Here is a 20,408-nt window from a genome sequence, read left to right as displayed (position 1 = left end):
TACAACAACAAAAATCACCAATAGCAAAATAAAAAAAAATTAAGTCCAATTAACCAATTTTAGTCAAAAAACAACTACCCCTTTAAAAAGTTTTAAATAAAATAATTTTGCCTTTACCCAGCAGGCACACACATAAAAAACTCATTAAAATAAAAATAAAAAAATAAAAAACTCAACGGCTAAGGAGCCGCTGAGCTAGAGGTCAGAGTCGCCCCCCTTAACTCAAAGTCTTGGCTCCGTCCCTGCACTTTACCTCACTAACTCAAATACAACTTGAATATCTACAAAGTTCAAAATATAATGAAAATTGAATAATTTAATTAAATGAAAATTGAATAATTTAATTACATGAAAATTTGACACGGAACTAGCAAACACTCTTAGATCCTAACAGCCATTACCACTCCAATCAAGCGGAAATCAATGCTCAAATCAGTATGATGAATTATGAAATGAAGGTATAATAATGCCATTTGGATGTAGTTTTAGAGGAAAATTTTTCCAATTTACTACACAATGGTTCATTAAAGCATGCATGTGTTCTCTTAGTGACATGACTTATTTAATAGGTCATGTGATTTATCTATATATATATATATATATATATATATATATATATATCTAAAAGTTTAAGCACAGTATTTATTATTATTACACTCCTATTGAACCATATCAACAGCCATATCATCCACCCATTTTCAACATTCTATCTCTTTTTTTTTTTAACTCTTTTTTTCTTATTAATTTACTAACTTATTGTTATACTTTCTCTAACTTTTCCCCTCCCTTTTACATTTTCATGATTTCATCCCCCCACAACTATCTATTTAATATCACTTATCTTCTATCCCTTTATCTTCCTTTATTTTTTGTCTTTCTTATTCCCCTCATTTTACTATAAATTTACAATTCTCTTTCCCATATTTTTCATGAATCTCTACTTTAGGTTGATAAATTTTTGTATTATTTGGAACTCTAATTTGGGTTGATGTGATTAAGTTTTGTGCTTTTAAGTTATTATCTTTTTTATTCTCTTTGATTTCATAGATGTTATCATATTGTATTATAAAGATAGTTTATAAAAAAAATATAATGCTATTTTATTAAATAACATGACTTGAACAATTTGGTGTTTATTACTATATTTGTTATTTTTACTTTTTTTTCTTCTCATATTATTTTATATAAATTTCTTATTATTCTCTCTCACATTCTCTCTTGAAAAAGTGGCTATTCTCTTTCTCTTGATTTTTGTATTTTTTTTCTTACAACTCTACTTTATATTGATGAATTATTGTGATTTTTAAAACTCTATTTGAGTTCATATGTTTTGGTGTTGTATTTTTTAGTTCCCCTTCTCAAGTTGTCTCTCTCTATATAATAAAATTTAGAGAATAAATTATACATATTCAATGTAAGTCTGATATGAGTTTTGATTATTATGATAATCTCTTTTAAGAGAATGAATAATTTATTTAAATAAAAATTATACATACATACATATATGTACATATTTATTTATTTTTCTTAAATGTATAATCAACTTCATGGAATTCATTTAAAAGTAACGATGTTAAAACAAATGAAAAAAATGCCCTAAATATTATAGTTGTAAATTTAGCATTATCGAAGTAGATTGAAATGCTACATTAATGTGACTCAACAAAAGTATAGCAACAATATATGTTATGTTTAAGATTTTAAATATTATGAGTTTGAGATTTATATATATTTTAAATAAATTTGGATTTAGATTAAGTGCTTTCAACCCAAATATGTCTTTTCCTATTATGTAGTTGAACAAAAATAGATCAAAGTTGACCAAAATGGACCGAAGTGGTTCGAATGGATAGAATAGGACCAAAGTGAACCTAATGGATAGAATAGGACTAAATGGTCCGAATAGAACCGAAGTGGACAAAATGGACAGAAAGGACCCAATTGGATAAAAATGGACAAACTGGATTAAAGTGGACTGAATAAGACCGAACTGGACAGAATAGAATCAAAGTGGACAAAATTTACCTAATATGACCAAAGTGGACCGAATGGCCCAAATATGAATGAAGTGGACTGAATAGGACTAATATGGACCGAATACGACCAATATGGACCGAATATAGCCAATGTAAACTAAATAGGCCTAATAGGACCGAAGTGGACTGAATAAGACCCAATGGACCAAATTGAACCGAAAGAACTTTAGTGGACAAAATGGTCTAAATAAGACCAAATGGTCCGATTAGGACGGTATGGATCGAATAAGACCAAAATGTACCGAAGAGGACAAAATGGACTGAATAAAACCAATGTAGATCGAATGAGACTTTTGAATATTTATCATTTTTATTACATTTTTAGGGCTCATATTTCTAATTTCTAATGTTTATTTTCTTTATATTTTTTAACTTTTTTTTAATGATTTTTTAACTCAAAACTATAGAGTTTAGCCTAAATATAATAAAATTTCATACTTTTCAACTCAAAAATTAATAAAAAAAAAGGAATTTTTGATTTGGTAAAAAACTTTTTCCATACATTTTCCTAAAACCACGTTCGTCTCCTAAAATGCCTTGTGTAATCTTTTCGACTTAAGTTTAAAGGGAGGTTGAGGGGGATAAATGGGTCTAGGCTCTAGACACGATGTGAAGCCGTGGATACGAGGTTAAACCCTTCTATTAAAGGATTGGTTGTATAGTAAAACTGTTGCAAGATACTATCTCCCGAGAGAGGAAGAGACAATTCTTTTCCTTGAAAGAGCATTTGGAAGCCCAAGGTACCACCTAAAGTGACATTTTTTTTTTCACTTTGGCAGGAAGATTTTTAAGTTTTAACAGTTTAAAACTTTCCAGAAGTGACAAGGCGATTAGTGAATTAGAGTTGCACTTGCACAAGGTGTTGTGGGGCTAAAGACCACGTGTTGCTACAATTTTTGTTGATAAATCACTAGTTGCAACTTGCTACAATGTGATGCTGTACGGGAACTGTGGAGTTTGATGGTTCTCCTATTTGGCATTTCATGGGTTTTGCCCAAAACAGTGATTGAGTTGTTGGCAGGCTGGAATGGATTTCCTTGTCCACTAAAATATCTGTTAACATTGATTTCTAAAGAAACTTGATGAGGATTCCCACCTTGAAGAACAGAATTTCAACAATAGAAATGGTAATACAACAAAGTTGAGCAGGTTATATCACAAAATTTAAACTTATCCAATGAAAATGGAAATGCATCAACCATATAGAACATGTAATTTTAATGGTAATTCAGACGTGCAATCATGTCACAATCCTCAAAAACACATACGAAACAAAAGGTGCATTCAAGTCATTACAAAGAAAAACACAGAATAAGAATAATACAATAAGCGCTTGAATTTCAACCAATATATCAGGCAACTATGTATGTCTGTCCTCTACTTGGTGGCCTGAGCAATTATATTACTTATTGAACTGCGCTGCTCTTTTGCCATCTCCACCAATGAATCCTAAAAACCAACAATATAATGCGCTCAGCAAAAGTGTGAAACTTTCCAAAAGGCATCAGGACTAAGAAAAAGTCTACCTGTGCAGATATCAACCGTGCAACTGATTTCTTGCTAGATTCCTGAAGTTCACCAGCAATCAATAGTTCATCCAATATATAGTAGGCCTTCATGTTAAACAGTAACAAACAGTGAGCAAAAATGAGCTTACTTTCACATCTATGTAAAATGCATATCCAAAAAACAGTGCAATTTGATTACTGAGGGACATTTGAAATGGCTGCTCAACATGGCACATAGGTGGACACATAAACCAGACTCAAATGCTAATTAAACAGAAATTTTGCCCATAAAGCATGAGTAATGGACATACCTTGTGGAAATTGAAGATCAAGTCCAGCTCACAGACCTGCGAAATATGAATAAATTACTAGGACGTCCATCCTTTATCATAATCAAATGGAAAAAAAATGGTGTGCTACTTTTATAAATGAGTCACAGATTATTTTTCACTAACACTGCCAAAGTATCGGTCCAAAATCTCCACATAATGATGAATTATTTCAAGGACCTCTAATTCATTGTCTTCTTGGTCAATGCACATGCAGAAATACAGACTAGCATATCTGCACAAACACATTATTGGAAACAGCTCAGTGGCTCATGTCAGAGATGGAAAATAAAATATTCCTCAAGAAAGAGATTCTCATTATGACAGCAAACACAGAGTAATATTCTGGCATTACCTTTTATAAACAACTTTATATCCTCTCCATTCAACAAAATTACAGAGCTTGGGCCCTCGGGTAAGAATCACTCCACTTAGCTCCCGTAGAACCTTCTCAACGTGATCATAAAAGGGTGGATATCAACATTGGAAAAAATGCACATCAGTTTAAGAAACAAATGCAGTAACGATCTTTGTGTTCATCATTGTGAACACATAGTATTCTCATTTTTAATAAAATTTCTTAGTTATCAAAAAAAAAAAAAAAAAGGAAGCAACAATACCTTCAATTACCAATGAGCTATAAGGAGAACACACACACATCCCAAAACCAAACAAAAAAACAAAGCAGGTGATACATAACCCCCACAGGGTAGCTCAAATCTCCTCTTTCCCCTCCCCATAGGGCCAAAACTTACTAATTTTAAACCAAAAATAAAAATAAAAATAAAGAGCAGCTGATACCTTAGTTCTTTCCTTCTGAGTATACGGTGAATACCATTTTGTCAACCTCACTTTTCCTTGTCGACTAATAAGAAGCACAAAGTGAATCTACAAAAAGTTCAGGAACAAAAACCATTACAGAATTAGCCAATATAAAAACCTTGATGTTAGGTCAATTAAGCAGTTAAGTCACATAAAACTGACAGAAAAGCATGTAAAAACAGTCTCAAAGAAGGCATTACAATTGTGAATATGATGATGTTAATGTTAGAGAATATCAGAAAATGTCCACGATATGAGATAGTTGAGTCATGTGCAGGTAAGAGCTTGTTATTCGTAAGAGTTTTTGGGAGGTGAAGAATCTTCACTGAAGATTTCTCAGGAATGCAGCTGGTCCGGGAGGAAGATTCTAAAATTGAGGCAGATCACTAGGCCTTTCATTAAATTTGTAGTTGGCATGGGTTAAAATGAGGAGCTAATTAATGTTCAAAGCAAGTGGAGTTTGGTAGAATTAGAAAGAGAGGACAGGCCTATTTGGAGTCCAGGAAAAAACAGCACAGTACTCCAGCACAAAGAACTTGGAACAATGGAAGAAAAAGGCTTCTTGAGGTTAAATATTTGGTTCCCTAAAGCAATTCCCAGGCATGATTTTACTTATCAAAAAAAATTCCCAGGCATGATTTTATTGGGTGGCTACGCTAGCAATGCATAAAACATAAGCAACAAGGAATAGGTTGCTGCAGTAGGGTGACAGATCAAGAACTGAGATACTTGTCTCTAAGAGAATCTCGAGAACCATTTTAAGCTAATGCCTATTAAGGAATCCTAAAGTTAAATGGGTTGAGATTGTAACATGAGGAGAGGAGGAACTTAAAGGCAAAAACTTGAGGTCTAATTTAAGCATATTACCATATTTTGCAGCAAAGGAATGGTAATGTCCATCATGTAAAGATTAATTATACGGAAGACATTGTGAGATTGATAAGACGGAAAGTAAAAAAAACAGAACTTGAGTATAATGGCAGTTTCTGTAACTCTTTTTAGAATATGGAAGCTTTGTTGCTAGTGGGGTATCTCTGATAACTGTGGTTTAGAGTCAATGTAGCTAAGAATTCCATTAGCATGTTGTAGTAATTTCAGGGTGGCTACTGGCTAGGTCTTGAAAATGTTGAGTTGAGAGTTGGGTGTCTGTTTTCTTATTAGTAGTAATCTGTTGATTTAAAGCTTCAGTATTTGTAAGTACAACTGCAATGAGTTTTAAGTTTTAAGTTATAACCAACCAGCTGCTTAAAGCAAAAAGCAGCATCCAAGCTCAAAGCACAAAATTGTACTAGGAATTTGCAACAAGGGTAATCATAGATTCAGTTTCTGTTAATACCTAATATATAAATTTTAAAAAAAAAAAAAAAATCAACATTTATAACGGATTCTTCTGAGAGACTAAAATTCTCACACACAAAGAAAAAACCCAGATGGTAAAAAAATAGAGGTCATAAGAATAATCAGTATGAGTGGATGGATGGATCCATCAGGAAATGGAAAATAGTATGGGTGTGATTTAACAGATCTTGAACAAAAGAAGAAGCAGCAGTGAATACAAAATCTTAATTTTATGTTCTACTTGTACATATAAAAATAGAATTAAGGAAACCCAAAAAGCATATAGAAATAGAAGAGAGCAGAGAGTTTCATGAATCGGATCTATATATCGAAATATAATTCCAATTGAAAGAAAATGAAATGGAGAGAGAGAGAGAGAGGTTACCATTTTGGTGTGTGGAGATCAGATCAATTAGAAAGAAAGAAAGAAAGAAAGAGCTTCTTCTTCTTTCCTTCTCCGAGACTCCGATAATGCAAATTTCATTTACGGTCGTCAGTCTTTGAGTTTGAGAGGCTTACGAGTTACGACCATCCCACTTGGGGCCCAATGCCAGGCCTTTCTTACATATACAATATAATTGGCCCAGACCCAAATACTATATAATCATTCATATATTCAACTCAACCCAAGCCCACTTATACTTTTTTTTCTTTTTTGGAGAATCTAGTCATGTTTTATTGAAACAAAACTAAGGAGCATCACGAATTACAAAAGAAGCTACATCTTCAAGAATGTCTTCTAATTACACCTGAAACTCCTCAAAAAACTATCATTTTTACAAGCACATGAGTGGTCTATGTCACCACCGCATTTTACATTATTTAAATTTGCTTCGTGATAATCATTGAGATGACAAGTTTGTGAATAATAAAAATTTTAGTAATGTTAATGGTGGATTTTTGTGAAAATCAAATAATAACTTGCCACTACAGTAGATTGTGGAAAACTAGTCATTACCATATTTTGTCCTCTTTTAATGGCTACGTGTTAATTTCTAACAATAAGCCTAAGGATACAAAAAATTTCCTAATTTTTTCACAATTATTAAAGACCTAAGATAGTATATATGTTATGATTGATTATTTGATGTACCATAAATTGGTTTTAGTTTTGGAGTTATGTGAAAGTGGCGTTACATTAACCATAACTAAATTTTGAAAAAAAAATGTTGCTGAACTTTGTATTACTAGCATTGCTCAATTGAGAGGTAAAAGAGGAAAAAAATCATATAAAAAGAGATCGTATTACTGATCGAATTCCATTAATGCATTTCTTTCCGTTTCAAAATGACCCCAAAGAAAATGGAATGAAGGAGATTGCCATTTCTGTTAATTAATTAGCATGTTTGTTTAGCTTGATGGGGGGGAAAATGATATCTCTTTTATGTTTGTGAGCATGAACTTTGATGGAATTTCCCTTATATATCCCTCTACCAATAAAATATAACTATATATTGTACTAAAGCTAGCATAACTTAAAGCACGGAGATTTGAGAACACAAAATAGTACTTCCAAAGTCACAAGAGAGATGCTACTTAATTTCCATTCTTTGCTCCATTTCCTTCAATCAAACTCTAGTGATTTTCTTGCCTCCCTTTCCTTTCCCTCTCTCTCTCTATATATATTTTTTTTCAAAACAAACTGGACAAACTAAAAATGCCTTGTTTGATCATATCCATGACAGTGTTTTAGTGTCAACAATTTGTAACTAAATTAGCATCTTTTAAATAAAAATATCTAGAATTTTTAAAAATAGTATTTTTATTCGTTGTCCGTACGTCATTGGATTGGACTTTTACACCCGGCCGCGCGCAACGTTTTCAAAGAGGTCTTTATCTGTTGAGGTCAATGCTCAATAAGTCTTAACTTAATTGGCTCCATTTGCAGTGCAGAAGACAAAAAATAAGAATTCAAAAACTTTAATTTTTGTATCCGGATTCCGGAGGAGGACCTACCTCATATCATATCATATGGTAAGTCAACTATCATCAAATCGTAAATTACGTACCCTAACAATTGTTCGGTTGATCTCCCTCTACGCTTGTTATTTAAAAAAAAAAAAAAAAAAAACAAAACAAAAAACCATCCAAGCTAATTCAGAATAGAGATCACTAAAATACAAATTAAAAACAAAAAATCCTGCCAAAATAAGCTTCCTACAAGTAACCTTCTATTCTATTCCCTTTTAATTTTCACCTTTATTACAACACTTTGGTTCTTATATATGTACCACCATTTTTACAATAGGTAGATCTCACAGGAGAAAAATATATGATACATATAAGATAATAATTATTGCTGCAGTACTAGAGGTAGCGTCTGAAAGTTGAAAAATAAGGAGTTGAATTAATTAACAATCTGATGACTGATAAAACCGATTTGTAATTGTACTGCATGTAAAATGCCTTCTTCTTCTTCTATCCAACAACAAGCTAGCATCAGTCACACACTATCCCACATGTACTTTTTTGATAAGCATTACGCTTCCACAGGTTAATTAGTATTCATACTCAGATACCCATTAATTTAATTGAGCCCCTCTCTCTCAGTTGTGTAAAATGACAGTTGGGCAGTTCACTCATGTGTGCTTGAACGTTGAAGGAAAAAAAAGAGTATTAATGAAATCTTATTAATTGCTTCTTAAGTAGATTTGCAAATTAAGCCACTGGACTCGGACTGGGAAAGAAGTTAATTAGATGCAAAACCAAATAGAAAATTCCTTCATCATCTCAAATTCTGTATGTATTCTGATCAAATAGTCCCCTCGTTGACTTGTTGCAGAGTCTTATATATTTCTTGTTCCTATTGAAATATTAATCATCAACAAACAAATAATTCAACCCCCCCCAAATTAAAAAAACAAAGCAACAAACAATTAACATCAAGATTGCCTTGTCAAACTATTTTTTAAATGGAGATTATTTTAAAACTTATCATCTTCCGTTGAAGAAAATATCTAAACAACCTACATCATCAGCTAAAACTAAACAAAGTTTCTGTTTGTTCCTGTGATCAAAGGCTTAGGTGGATGTCAAAAATTTCCTTCTTCTTTTTTTTTTTTTTTTTTTTTTTTTTTTTTTTTTTTTTTCTCTAACCGCAAAATTTAGGAAACTTTTTTCATGCAGCTCCTTAGTGTGCAGATTTTTTTTGAAGAACCAAAAATTTGAAACAATTCCTGAATCCCAAAACAAAAAAGATAAAAATATTAAATGCAAAACAAAGTATACAAAATTTTGATTTTATTAATGCCAAGAAGAATCCAGATAGGAGGGGATACGTAGTGAACTAATACCACTACCATTGCCACCACAGTTTGCATGAGAAGTATTTACAACTGAAAATAAAAATGACCTACAAAGTGGACAGGTGAACTGGTTTCGGTCTAGCCAGCTTTCGATGCAGTGCATATGGAAAACGTGGCCACATCTAGATAGTTGGCTCACCACATCTTCTTTCTCAAACTCCACCAAGCAAATAGAACACATTTCATCCACATTTTGCAACTCTTCAAACCTAGTCACGGGAAGGTATCCCTCATTGAAGCTCTCAACTACTGGCTCATCATGAGTAGTGAACATGAGGAGGCCCATTATGCCGAGCAAAGCTTGCTTGAGTTGGAGAAATGGGATCCAAAAACAAGTGTAGAAGACAATGGTGGCCATGCAAAATGGAGACTGAGAAACTATAAGACAATTCATTTTTCACCTTTTAACTCTTACTCTCTCAAAACTTCTTCTTGTTTAAATTTTGTGTTGACAAATGAAAGATGATATGAGAGAAACCAAAGAAGACAAACCCTTTATATAGCAATCAAGGCTATGACTCAAGTTCAATTTCTTCGTTTTTTAAGATTAAATAATATGTATTACACTTCTATAAAATAATGGATAAGCTAGCTTTGACTTTTGGAGGGCTGAGGAACTTCATTTTAAAATTTTAAATTCATTTCTCAAACATATAGAGTGTTTGAAAATTGAAATGTATAAGTTTGTGCTTCATTTTTAATATATATAAAATTAAATATATTTAAAGTCACCATTGAAGCTTGATATCCGCGAGGCTACAGGGGGCGCCGACCCCACATTCTCCTAGTCTTATATTTGTAAGTATTTATTTAAAAGAATCTAATAAAACAGCACCTGTCTCGAGTTTGATATAATAATAATACTGTAACCGTAGATGATGGATAACAATTAATGGTAATCTTCTCAGTAGAGTCAGTTCTACATCATGCATGCTAGAGTATATAACAAGTAAGGTAACACAACTGGTTGGACAACAATGTTATATAGCACACCGATTTAATTTTTATAACTTCTCACAATTTTACTAAGGCGGTAATAAGTTATAATTGAAGCTAACATTATTTTATATGATTTTTTTTTTTTTAATTGATATCACATTTATCAAGTGTCAATCACAATATGTACTGTCTTTGAAATTATATTGTTATTCAAAATTGGAAATGTACTTTTTGTGAAATTAATTTAACTAGGAAAACAAAAATTCAAATTGTCTGTTTGGGATCCGCTTATTTGCTGAAATTGAATTTTTTTTTTGAAAGTATTGTAAATAAATATAAAAGTTAGCTGAAATAATACAGTAAGACCCATGAATAGTAACAAAAATAAGCTAAATAGTAAAATAAGTTAAGTGTATATGTGTGTAAAACTCCCTCTTAGAGACTTGAACCCAGCCCTTACCCTCCACACCCCATAAGCTTATGGAATAACCATCGTACTAAGGGTGTGTACATAAGCTTATGGAATAACCATCGTACTAAGGGTGTGTAGTGGTTGTAGATCAGATACCTCGTAATGTGCTAACAAATCTATATAATGTTTTCCCACTTATACTCCTTTGGTTTTGGCTTTTTTGGCTTGATTGTCTTGCCTTGCCTTTGGTTTGAATTCTTTTATCCCACATTGAAAAGATATCTTTCCTCTTTCTACCTTATAAGGGATGAACCAATGGAGATAATGGTACTCTTACTCCATTGGTTCATCCCTTATAAGCTAAAAAGAGAAAATATATCTTTCCAATGTGGGACAAAAGAATTCAAGGCAAGCCAAGGCAATCAAGCCAAAAAAGCCAAAGTCAAAGGTAAAGAATTCTTGAGTACCTACATATATATATATATATATATATATATTGAAATTATCTCCATACATGTTAGATTTTACAATGTTTCTATCAGATCATCAAAGGTTGACACTGCCTACCTCAAAATATCCAGTAATTAGTCATTGACTTGGACTAAAATTATTTACATTATTTAAAATAAAACGTAAAATCAAGAGTATATAAAAGTCAACAGGAGCGAAATCGTGATTTTAATTCTCTAATAGGCAATAAGATTATCACAAATTACTGTAGGAACCTATCAACAACAACAACAACAACAACAACAAAAAATTACTGTAGGAATAAAAAATGAAATATACTTTTGTTCAAAATCAACACCACAGAGATATTAATATCCCAAGTTCTCATAAATAATCTTTTTAAAAAGAAAAAATGATTAGCATTTGCTCGAAAGTCTTTGTTTTTCTCTACTCTTTTTTATTTTTATAATTAGTATTATACCCCCACTACTTAATTTAAAATTATATATAAATAAATCAAAAATATATTAATAATTAGTGAGCCACATAACAAAAACTCACTATTTTTATGATATATAATACATTTATTGAATCACTTTGTATTAGCACAATGTATAGTGCGTAAATTTTATTATATTTAAATATAAAGTATTAAAAATAAGTAAAATAAATATTCAAATTCTTGAAATTTGTAATAGTAGAGTAAACTATTTTTGTAATAGAGTTTAATCTAGGGTACTTAAACTATAATTGATGGAAGTATAGAAAGGCTTAATTTGACTTCAATTAAGGTTACAAACAAAGAAAAAAAAAAGTTAACGAATGTCCCTAAAAAAATTACATTGATTTAAAAAATATTTTTAAAACTTAAAAAAAAAAAAAAAAAAAATTGCTTATCCTTCAAGTCAAGTGAAATGGTTGTTGAAATTAGTGAATTAAGTACTTCTTATAAAATTATCTTGACTTTATTGCTTATCTTTGGTTCAAGCTACCATCATTATTCGAATGATCAAAAAAAGAAGAAAGAAAGAATTGAAGACTGAAAATTAGAGGTGATGAAGAACAAAAAAAAAAAAAAAAGGGTGCGGCTGACTTGACTAATGGGTCCTTCCATGTGTATTTAATTACAAAAATGTCATTGAAAACAGAGTTATAAAAATTGAAAATAACTAAAATGTGTTTTTAGTTTCCATAACTCATAACTCAAAAATCAGAGAATTGAGTGATGAAAACAAAAAATTGGAAACAGAGTTATGTGATGCCAAACGGGGCCAAAATGGGAAATTAACTCTGATTTTCAAACATTATAATTAGTCAGCCGTGTTTTCAAACTATATTTTTTACTAGCATCTCGAGTCTAAGAGGCTCGGTTTTTTACTATAAATCGAGTCTTTGAGGGTAGGTTTTCATGTTCTGATTGGGTCTGAGTTGACACTTTTTCCACATGGTGTCCACCTGTAAATCGAGTCTCTAAGACTTGATTTAGTGGAGTTTTTAGACCTACTCTACTAACTAAGTCAAACAAGCCAAACCCCACGGTAAGTTCTCTCTCCAGTTCATTTTTTTCTCTAAAAATTTCCTTCCTCTTTCTCCGCCCCTTTTCTCTCTTCCACTCACTCTGCCATTGACGAAATTGATTCCTACAAAGTTTTGTTCTTCATTTTTCTACATCTCAGGTAGATCGATGTCTTCGATTGATCCTTCTTCTTCTTGATTCAAAGTCAGGACTCTGAAGGCCTAGGTCGCGCGCCGCCTGGGTTGGGCGACTGGATTGGGCGGTGGTGCGATGGTGGTGTGGTCTGGTTGGATCAAGCGGCTGTGGATTCTCTGATGCTTCAAAGAATTCTTAGGAGGGTTTAAGTTTTGTGTAATTTGAATGAACAACACTCTTGGTGTTTTATTTCATGGTCAAGGCCCTTAAAGAAAAAGTTCGAAAATGTCTTAGCTTATAAATCGAGTCTTAGAGACTCAATTTACAGGTGGACGCCACATGGAAAAAGCGTCAACTTAGACCCGATCAGAACATGAAAACCGACCCTCAAAGACTTGATTTATAGTCCAAAATCGAGCCTCTTAGACTCGAGATGCTAGTAAAAAATATAGTTTGAAAACGTGGCCTATTAATTATAATATTTGAAAATTAGGGTTAATTACCTATTTTGGCCTGCCAAACGGACTTCTCAACTATAGGTCCCACCATTTTTAAGTTATGAGTTATGGAAACAGAGTTATGCCTCTAAATTTCCTTTTACATTAAATTTGGTTTCCCTTCCACTGACTGTCAAGGTACACTAATGGTACTGCTTGCCTGCTACCTCCATCTCATTGCTTTAACTTCTGGTAACCCTACTACTACCTACACACCACTTTCCTGTATAGTTTACTTTGCCAGCCACAAATTTGACTAAACTCACAAGTCATTTATTAAAAAAAAAACCTATTTGTTATATTTTTTTAGTATTTTACTTTATACTCTATGCGTCTTTTTTTTTTTTTTTTAAATTAATTGTAGGGCCCTTGGGCTCAGAAGTTCATTATTTATCCATATATTGGGCCTATGGCCCAAGTCAAGAACAAGGATCTACCCAAGGATGAAAAGTTTTCGTCAGAGGAGACTGTGTTGATAAATAAAAGGTGGGGTTTGGTCATAATAGCTCCGGAGAGTGTGCCGAGGATGAAAACGTCCTCAGCCAGACTGGGCCGAGGTCTTGGAAGATGGTTTAACAGCAAGGATGACAACCCCGAAAATGCAATTGGGGCGGACAAGCATTGCAGAGATATAAGATAAGGAAGAGCCCTAAAATATCTGGGGAGAAAGCTGCTACCTCCACATTAAATGCACTGTAGCTAACTCCCTGACTGCATTAATGTAGAAGTGATACTTGAACAGTGTATTTCAGCCTTACAGCTACTACATGAGGACTTATGGGAAGTGCTGATAGGACAAGTATCATCATTAACCATCTAACATATAGGTCGAAGGTGGAGATGAAAATGAGGGAAAGTATAAAAGAAGAAGGGGGAAATGAGATTGGGGGATCGAAAAAAGGAGAAGAAAAAGAGAAAAACAAAATAGCATTCCAGAATCAAACTTGTAATCGGATTTGTGAATAATATAAAAGAACAAACCTCCTCAGACTTTGCCAAGGACGATTTTTTCAATTCAACCATTTTTCTTTTCATTCTCTTATCATCTGAATCCTTCCCAGTGTTTGTTTGATTAACTAAAACTCAATTTTCCAACCCACTTTCTACAAATTCATTGTTTTTGGGTTTTTTGGGCTTAAGTCCATCCACATAGTGAGTTGGGAACTCAAATCTAGTCCTTACATTAATAAATACAAAAATTTTATTAAAAAATAGATGCATTGTGTAATATAATTGATAAAGTATAAAATAAATAATTTTATAGCAAATACATATAGACTATTTAGTAATGAATTATTAGATAGAGAGTTAATAAAAAGTTGGGCACCCACCACACCTGTAATGAGACAGTTCCCTTGTTGCCTAGGTATGACTTACCTTAAACTGGAGAGAAGGAAAAAAATATATATATAAAAAAGGCCGACCAAATCACAAAGATCTTGTAGGGGCATTATACTGAGAAATAGAATTGGCTTTGGTGAGTTGTGGTCGGCATTTAAATTAATGAGTGGGTACTTTACAATATTCAAATTAAAGTCTCTTGATCGAAGAGGGAGATGTATCATGCTGATCTCATGCATCTTCTTCTTCTTCTTCACTTTACTCGCTTCAATTAAACAATAATCGACCATGTGGTACGCACAACAAGCGGAGGACTCACCGGAGAGAACCAACCAACTCCCTTCTAATAATAATTCCTCACCTCACGGCTTTGTCAATTGTCAATTGTCAATAGTAAGAATCGTATCATCTATATATGACCAAAGCGTGCAGCAATGCCTAAAGAGAACAGTAGGTAATTTAAGATATACTACTATGAGGTCGAAACTCGAAACCACCCTTTTTTTTTTTTTTTTTTTTTTACAATTAAATTGTGTTTGAACCCTATTCCTTCTCTTTTATGTGTATATTTGTTTCTAAATAAAAATGTGTAAAAAAAAGTAGAGAGCTGGATCAATAAAGTCTATGTGAGAGTGAGACACGACTACTACTAGAAGTATCCACTTATATAAAGATCTCAAAATAGAACAAACTCATATAAACTATCCACAAACTATCCACTTATGTAAAGATCTAAAAAAAAAGAACATATTTAATGGTTAGTTTGATCTACTCCCTTTCCTTTTCCCTTTCCCTCAATCCAAACTGGCTGCAAAGATAAGAATGGGTTCCACAAAATCCTTTGTGTGTTGTGAGCCAAATTCTGATAGATATTTGGGGAGGCTCGTATCCTTAAAAGAATTAAATTTAATTGGCAAGCTTAAAGTTTAATATATAAAGAATTGTACTTAAATTTTACCCTTTTGTTAATTTATATTGTTACGTTCATTTTGAGTCATATCAACGTAGCATTCCAACTAATTTCAGTTCATTCATCCACTTCAATCTATTTCAGTCCACTTTGGTCTATTTCAGTTCAATGCTCTAAATATCGTTTCAAATGTTGTTCCAGTTTTCCCATTGGAATGGAACATTCCAGTATCAGTCAATTTCAAGGTACCATTTCAAAGTTATTGCTAAAGTTTGTACACCCCCCTCTAATTAAGTTTGCATCACACGATACTATATCTGTGGGGGCCAATTAATTAGGAAGTATTGTTAAAACAGTATTAATTGGGCCTGTGGCCCTATCCGAAGACGTTAGACCATCCGAGGAGGCCCAAATAAGGCTATGAGGAGAATAAAATGAAGAGAAGAGTAGGGACAATGTGAGATGGGTCTAGCAAGCGTCCGAGGACAGGATTCTTCTCGGCAACATGTGTCCGAGGTAAATCTGAGTGCCATGTCATCACGAACTTACTTCAGAGTTACCTCACAACTAAGGAAGGGACATTGGACCAGGGATAAGAGAAGAAAGGTAAACAAATATCTTCAAAAGCTGCTACCTTCGCATTAAATGCCTCTCAACCAACTCTCTGGCCGCATTAATGTGGAAGTGATGTCTGAACAATGATCAAGCAGCCTTACAGCTATAGATTGATGGTTTTAGGAGGTGCTGGATGAGACAGGAAGGAATCCCCCGAATCTAACCTACATATGTGTGGTAGGGATGACATCAAGATTGTAATATATAACATGAAAAGACGTACTGAGAGGGTGGGGGGGGGGGAATTCTAGGACAATTGGATATAAAAACGAAACCATATGACACAAGTGAAAAAAAGCTCTTTCGAAGATAGATTTCTAATGGTACTTGTGCTAAACCGTCTTGAAACATTAAATCTAATCGTTTTTCCTCTAGGATAGGTCTAGTTCTTCCATCCACGCTCTATAAATTTATTATTTGGGTCAATTAGTGTTTGAGCCCAATCCGGTTTTGGGACCAATTCAATTTCAGTCCTTACAATTGGCGCCGTCTATGGGAAGAGCTTGATTTAGGCCAAAGAAAATTTGGTTATAACGTTTATGATGGAGGAGGCAGGTCCACATCAAGTCGCAGCAGGACCGCACTAGATAGATGTTGACCTACACCAAGCGGAATCAAGGGGTTCCCAGCATGGCAACCCGCACCAGAGCCTCGAACGGAGAGAGGACCGTGAGGGAAGTGTGCGCACAACTCATACTAGCAAAAGTCAGTCTCAAGGGAAGAGTCATATCTCCCATGCAAAGAATGACAGGGACATGTAATGCGAAATTGACGAGTTAAAAAGAGAGTTGTGTCACGCTCGGCGAAGATGTTCCCCGCCTAGCTTCGAGCCTTCCTCTGAAGAGACAGATGGTGCTAGTTATAGACGGAGATCCAGAACTCCACCTAGTAAGACTTTCTCCTATGAAGAGGAGCACCGCCATCGACGTAGGTACAAAAGTCCACCTCGCAGAGGCTTGGGGAACAACGCCATGAACAAAGCGTTAAGCCAAGTTTCCAAATCACCCTTCACAAAGAATATAGAGAATGCGAATCTTCCTCAGCGATTTCCTTAGCCAACATTCACCCTATATAATGATCGGACAGACCCGGTAGAACACGTTAGTCATTTCAGCCAAAGGATGGCTATCTACTCCAAAGATGAGGTTTTGATATGTAAGGTCTTTCCATTAAGCTTGGGCCTTGTGGCAATGAGATGGTTCAATGGTTTAAGAGCTAATTCTATCGATTCCTTCAAGAAACTTACCCGGGCTTTTGGCACTCGCTTTATTACCTGCAGCAAGGTTCCTCGGCCTTTGGAGTCCTTGTTGTCTATGTCCATGCGAGAGGGTGAGACTCTTAAAACTTATTCGGATAGATACTAGGAAATGTTTAATGAGATAGAAGGAGAGCATGATGATGTGGCTATAAGCACTTTCAAGGCTGGTCTTCCAACCGAGCATGATTTGAGAAAATCTCTAACTGGTAAACCTGTTACTAGTGTACATCAATTGATGGATCGGATTGACAAGTACAGAAGAGTAGAAGAAGACCAATTGCAGGGAAAAGGAAAGACTAAGGTAATCCCTCAAAAGAGGAGGGATTTCAGGTCGGACCGGTACAACAATAACCGACCTCAGAAAGACTTTGTTGGGCAGTCAAGTTTTGCCAACACTCAGGCGGTTAATGCTGTGTTACGGGAGCCAGTGCAGCAAGTATTGGAAAAGATCAAAAATGAGCCATTTTTTACATGGCTAAACAAGATGGCAGGAGAGCCTACGAGACGAAACCAGAATCTTTATTGTCACTATTATTAGGATCATGGACACACAACTAAGGATTATAGGAATTTATGGGGACCATTTGGAACAGCTAGTCCGAGAAAGGAAGTTGAAGTAACTCTTACATCATTCTAGTGGTCGGGTAAGCCAGGCCGGCTCGGAGGTATGGGGAAATGCTTCTTCGAGACTTCCTCTTGGCACAAAACCTTATTTTTGCTGCCCCGGGGAGGACCGGATCTTGTCCTTCCAGGGTACTATCAGTATCCCGATCTCCAGCCAACGAGTATAACTCAATGTCTAAAAGAGCCAGGATGGACCTCCCGTTGGTTTTGGGCTTTGCGGATGAGGATAAGGTTGGAACCATACAGCCCCACGATGATGCTTTGGTGGTCATACTGAGGATTGGAGGGTACGATGTGAGAAGGGTGATGATTGACCAGGGCAGTGCTGCTGACATAATGTACCCTGACTTGTATAAGGGGCTGGGTTTGAAGTCAGAGAACTTGGCAGCCTACAATTCCCCTCTGGTGAGTTTTGAGAGAAGAATGGTCGTCCCAAAGGGTCAGATCAGACTACCTATGCAAATCGGTACGGATGTGGTGGAGGTGGACTTCATCGTTGTAGATGTCTTCTCTCCATACACAGCTATTATGGGCCAACCTTGGCTCCATACCCTAGGGGCAATCTCCTCTACTTTACACTAAAAGGTAAAGTACCCATCCGGAGGCCAAGTTTTGGAGATAGTAGGAGCCCGACAATGCCTGGTAGCAGCTATCCAGCATCGGCCAGAGGCGGAGACCTCGGCTACCGCCGATAATGGGTTATAACAATTAAAAGCCCCAGCATTACCCGTAAATGGACTGGCCGACGAGGCAAAATGCGAAGATCTGGAGAGGGTAATGGTTGGTGATGATCCAGAGAAATTCTTTCAGGTTGGGGCTAAATTGCCTTCGCAAGAGAAGGAGCAATTGGTGGAATTCCTCAGAGAAAATATTGATGTGTTTGCATGGAGTGTATATGAAGCCCCAGGTATTGATCTGAGTTTCATCTGTCATCAACTAAATGTGAATCCTTCCATTATTCCGAAGAGATAGCCACCTCGACACCCATCGAAAGAGCATGCCGAGGTTGTCAAAAGTGAGGTGGCCAAGTTCTGCCAACACTCTGGCGGTTAATGTTGTGTTTCGGGAGCCAGTGCAGCAAGTATTGAAAAAGATCAAGAATAAGCCATTTTTTAAATGGCCAAACAAGATGGCAGGAGAGCCTACGAGACGCAACCAAAATCTTTATTGCCACTATCATCTGGATCATGGACACACAACTAAGAATTGTAGGAATTTATGGGACCATTTGGAACAGCTAGTCCGAGAAGGGAAGTTGAAGCAGCTCTTGCATCATTCCAGTGGTCGGGTAAGCCAGGCCGGCTCGGAGGTACAGGGAAGTGCTTCTTTGAGACTCCCTCTTGGCACAATAAACGTTATTTTTGCTACCCCGAGGAGGACCGGATCTTGTCCTTCCAAGGTACTATCAGTATCCCGATCTCCAGCCGAGAAGTATAGCTCAATGTCTAAAAAAGTCAGGATGGACATCCCGTTGGTTTTGGACTTTTCAGATGAGGACAAGGTTGGAACCATACAGCCCTACGATGATGCTTTGGTGGTCACACTGAGGATTGGAGGGTACGATGTAAGAAGGGTGATGATTAACAAGGGCAGTGCTGCTGACATAATGTACCCTGACTTGTATAAGGGGCTGGGTTTGAAGTCTGAGAACTTGGCAGCCTACAATTCCCCTTTAGTGAGTTTTGAGGGAAGAATGGTCATCCCAAAGGGTCAGATTAGACTACCTATGCAAATCGGTACGAATGTGGTGGAGGTGGACTTCATCGTTGTAGATGTTTTCTCTCTATACACGGCTATTATGGGCCGACCTTGGCTCCATACCCTAGGGGTAGTCTCCTCTACTCTACACCAGATGATAAAGTACCCATCCGGAGGCCAAGTTTTGGAGATAGTAGGAAGTCAAGTTGCAGCCCGACAATGCCTGGTAGTAGCTATCCAGCATCGGCCAGAGGCGAAGACTTCGGCTACCGCCGATAATGGGTTATAGCAATTAAAAGTCACAGCATTACCCTTAAATGGACCGGCCAACGAGGCAAAATGCGAAGATCTGAAGAGGGTAATGGTTGGTGATGCTCCGGAGAAATTCTTTCATTTTAAGGCTAAACTGCCTTCACAAGAGAAGGAGCAATTGGTGGAATTCCTTAGAGAAAATATTGATGTGTTTGCATGGAGCGTATATGAAGCCTTGAGTATAGATCCGAGTTTCATCTGTCATCAACTAAATGTGAATCCTTCCATTATTCCGAAGAGACAGCCATATTGGCGCCCATCGAAAGAGCACGTTGAGGCTGTCAGAAGTGAGGTGGCCAAACTCAAACAGGCAGGGGCTATCAAGGAAGTTTTTTATCCTCAATGGTTAACCAACACGGTGGT

The 20,408-nt window shown here is 35.5% G+C and overlaps 2 protein-coding genes across 2 annotated transcripts; one reads left to right on the top strand and one right to left on the bottom strand.

Moving 5' to 3' along the window:
* Positions 1-3,214: 3,214 nt before the first annotated feature.
* On the bottom strand, positions 3,215-6,530 carry LOC115967636 (AP-1 complex subunit sigma-1). Its single transcript, XM_031086776.1, has 7 exons — positions 6,419-6,530; positions 4,675-4,761; positions 4,229-4,320; positions 4,000-4,108; positions 3,856-3,891; positions 3,563-3,649; positions 3,215-3,485 (listed from the first exon to the last, which is right to left on the bottom strand). Exons 1-7 carry the CDS (start codon positions 6,419-6,421, stop codon positions 3,414-3,416), a joined length of 486 nt encoding a protein of 161 aa, XP_030942636.1. The 5' UTR covers positions 6,422-6,530; the 3' UTR covers positions 3,215-3,413.
* Positions 6,531-19,032: 12,502 nt separating this feature from the next.
* Positions 19,033-20,022, top strand: LOC115967229. The gene has a single exon (XM_031086285.1). The coding sequence runs from the start codon at positions 19,033-19,035 to the stop codon at positions 20,020-20,022; it is 990 nt and encodes a 329-aa protein (XP_030942145.1).
* The last annotated feature ends 386 nt before the right edge of the window (positions 20,023-20,408 follow it).

The sequence above is a fragment of the Quercus lobata genome, chromosome 11, assembly GCF_001633185.2.
Source record: "Quercus lobata isolate SW786 chromosome 11, ValleyOak3.0 Primary Assembly, whole genome shotgun sequence".
Lineage (NCBI taxonomy): Eukaryota > Viridiplantae > Streptophyta > Magnoliopsida > Fagales > Fagaceae > Quercus > Quercus lobata.
Note: the sequence above shows the minus strand (reverse complement) of the source record. Positions and strands in the feature narration are given on the sequence as shown.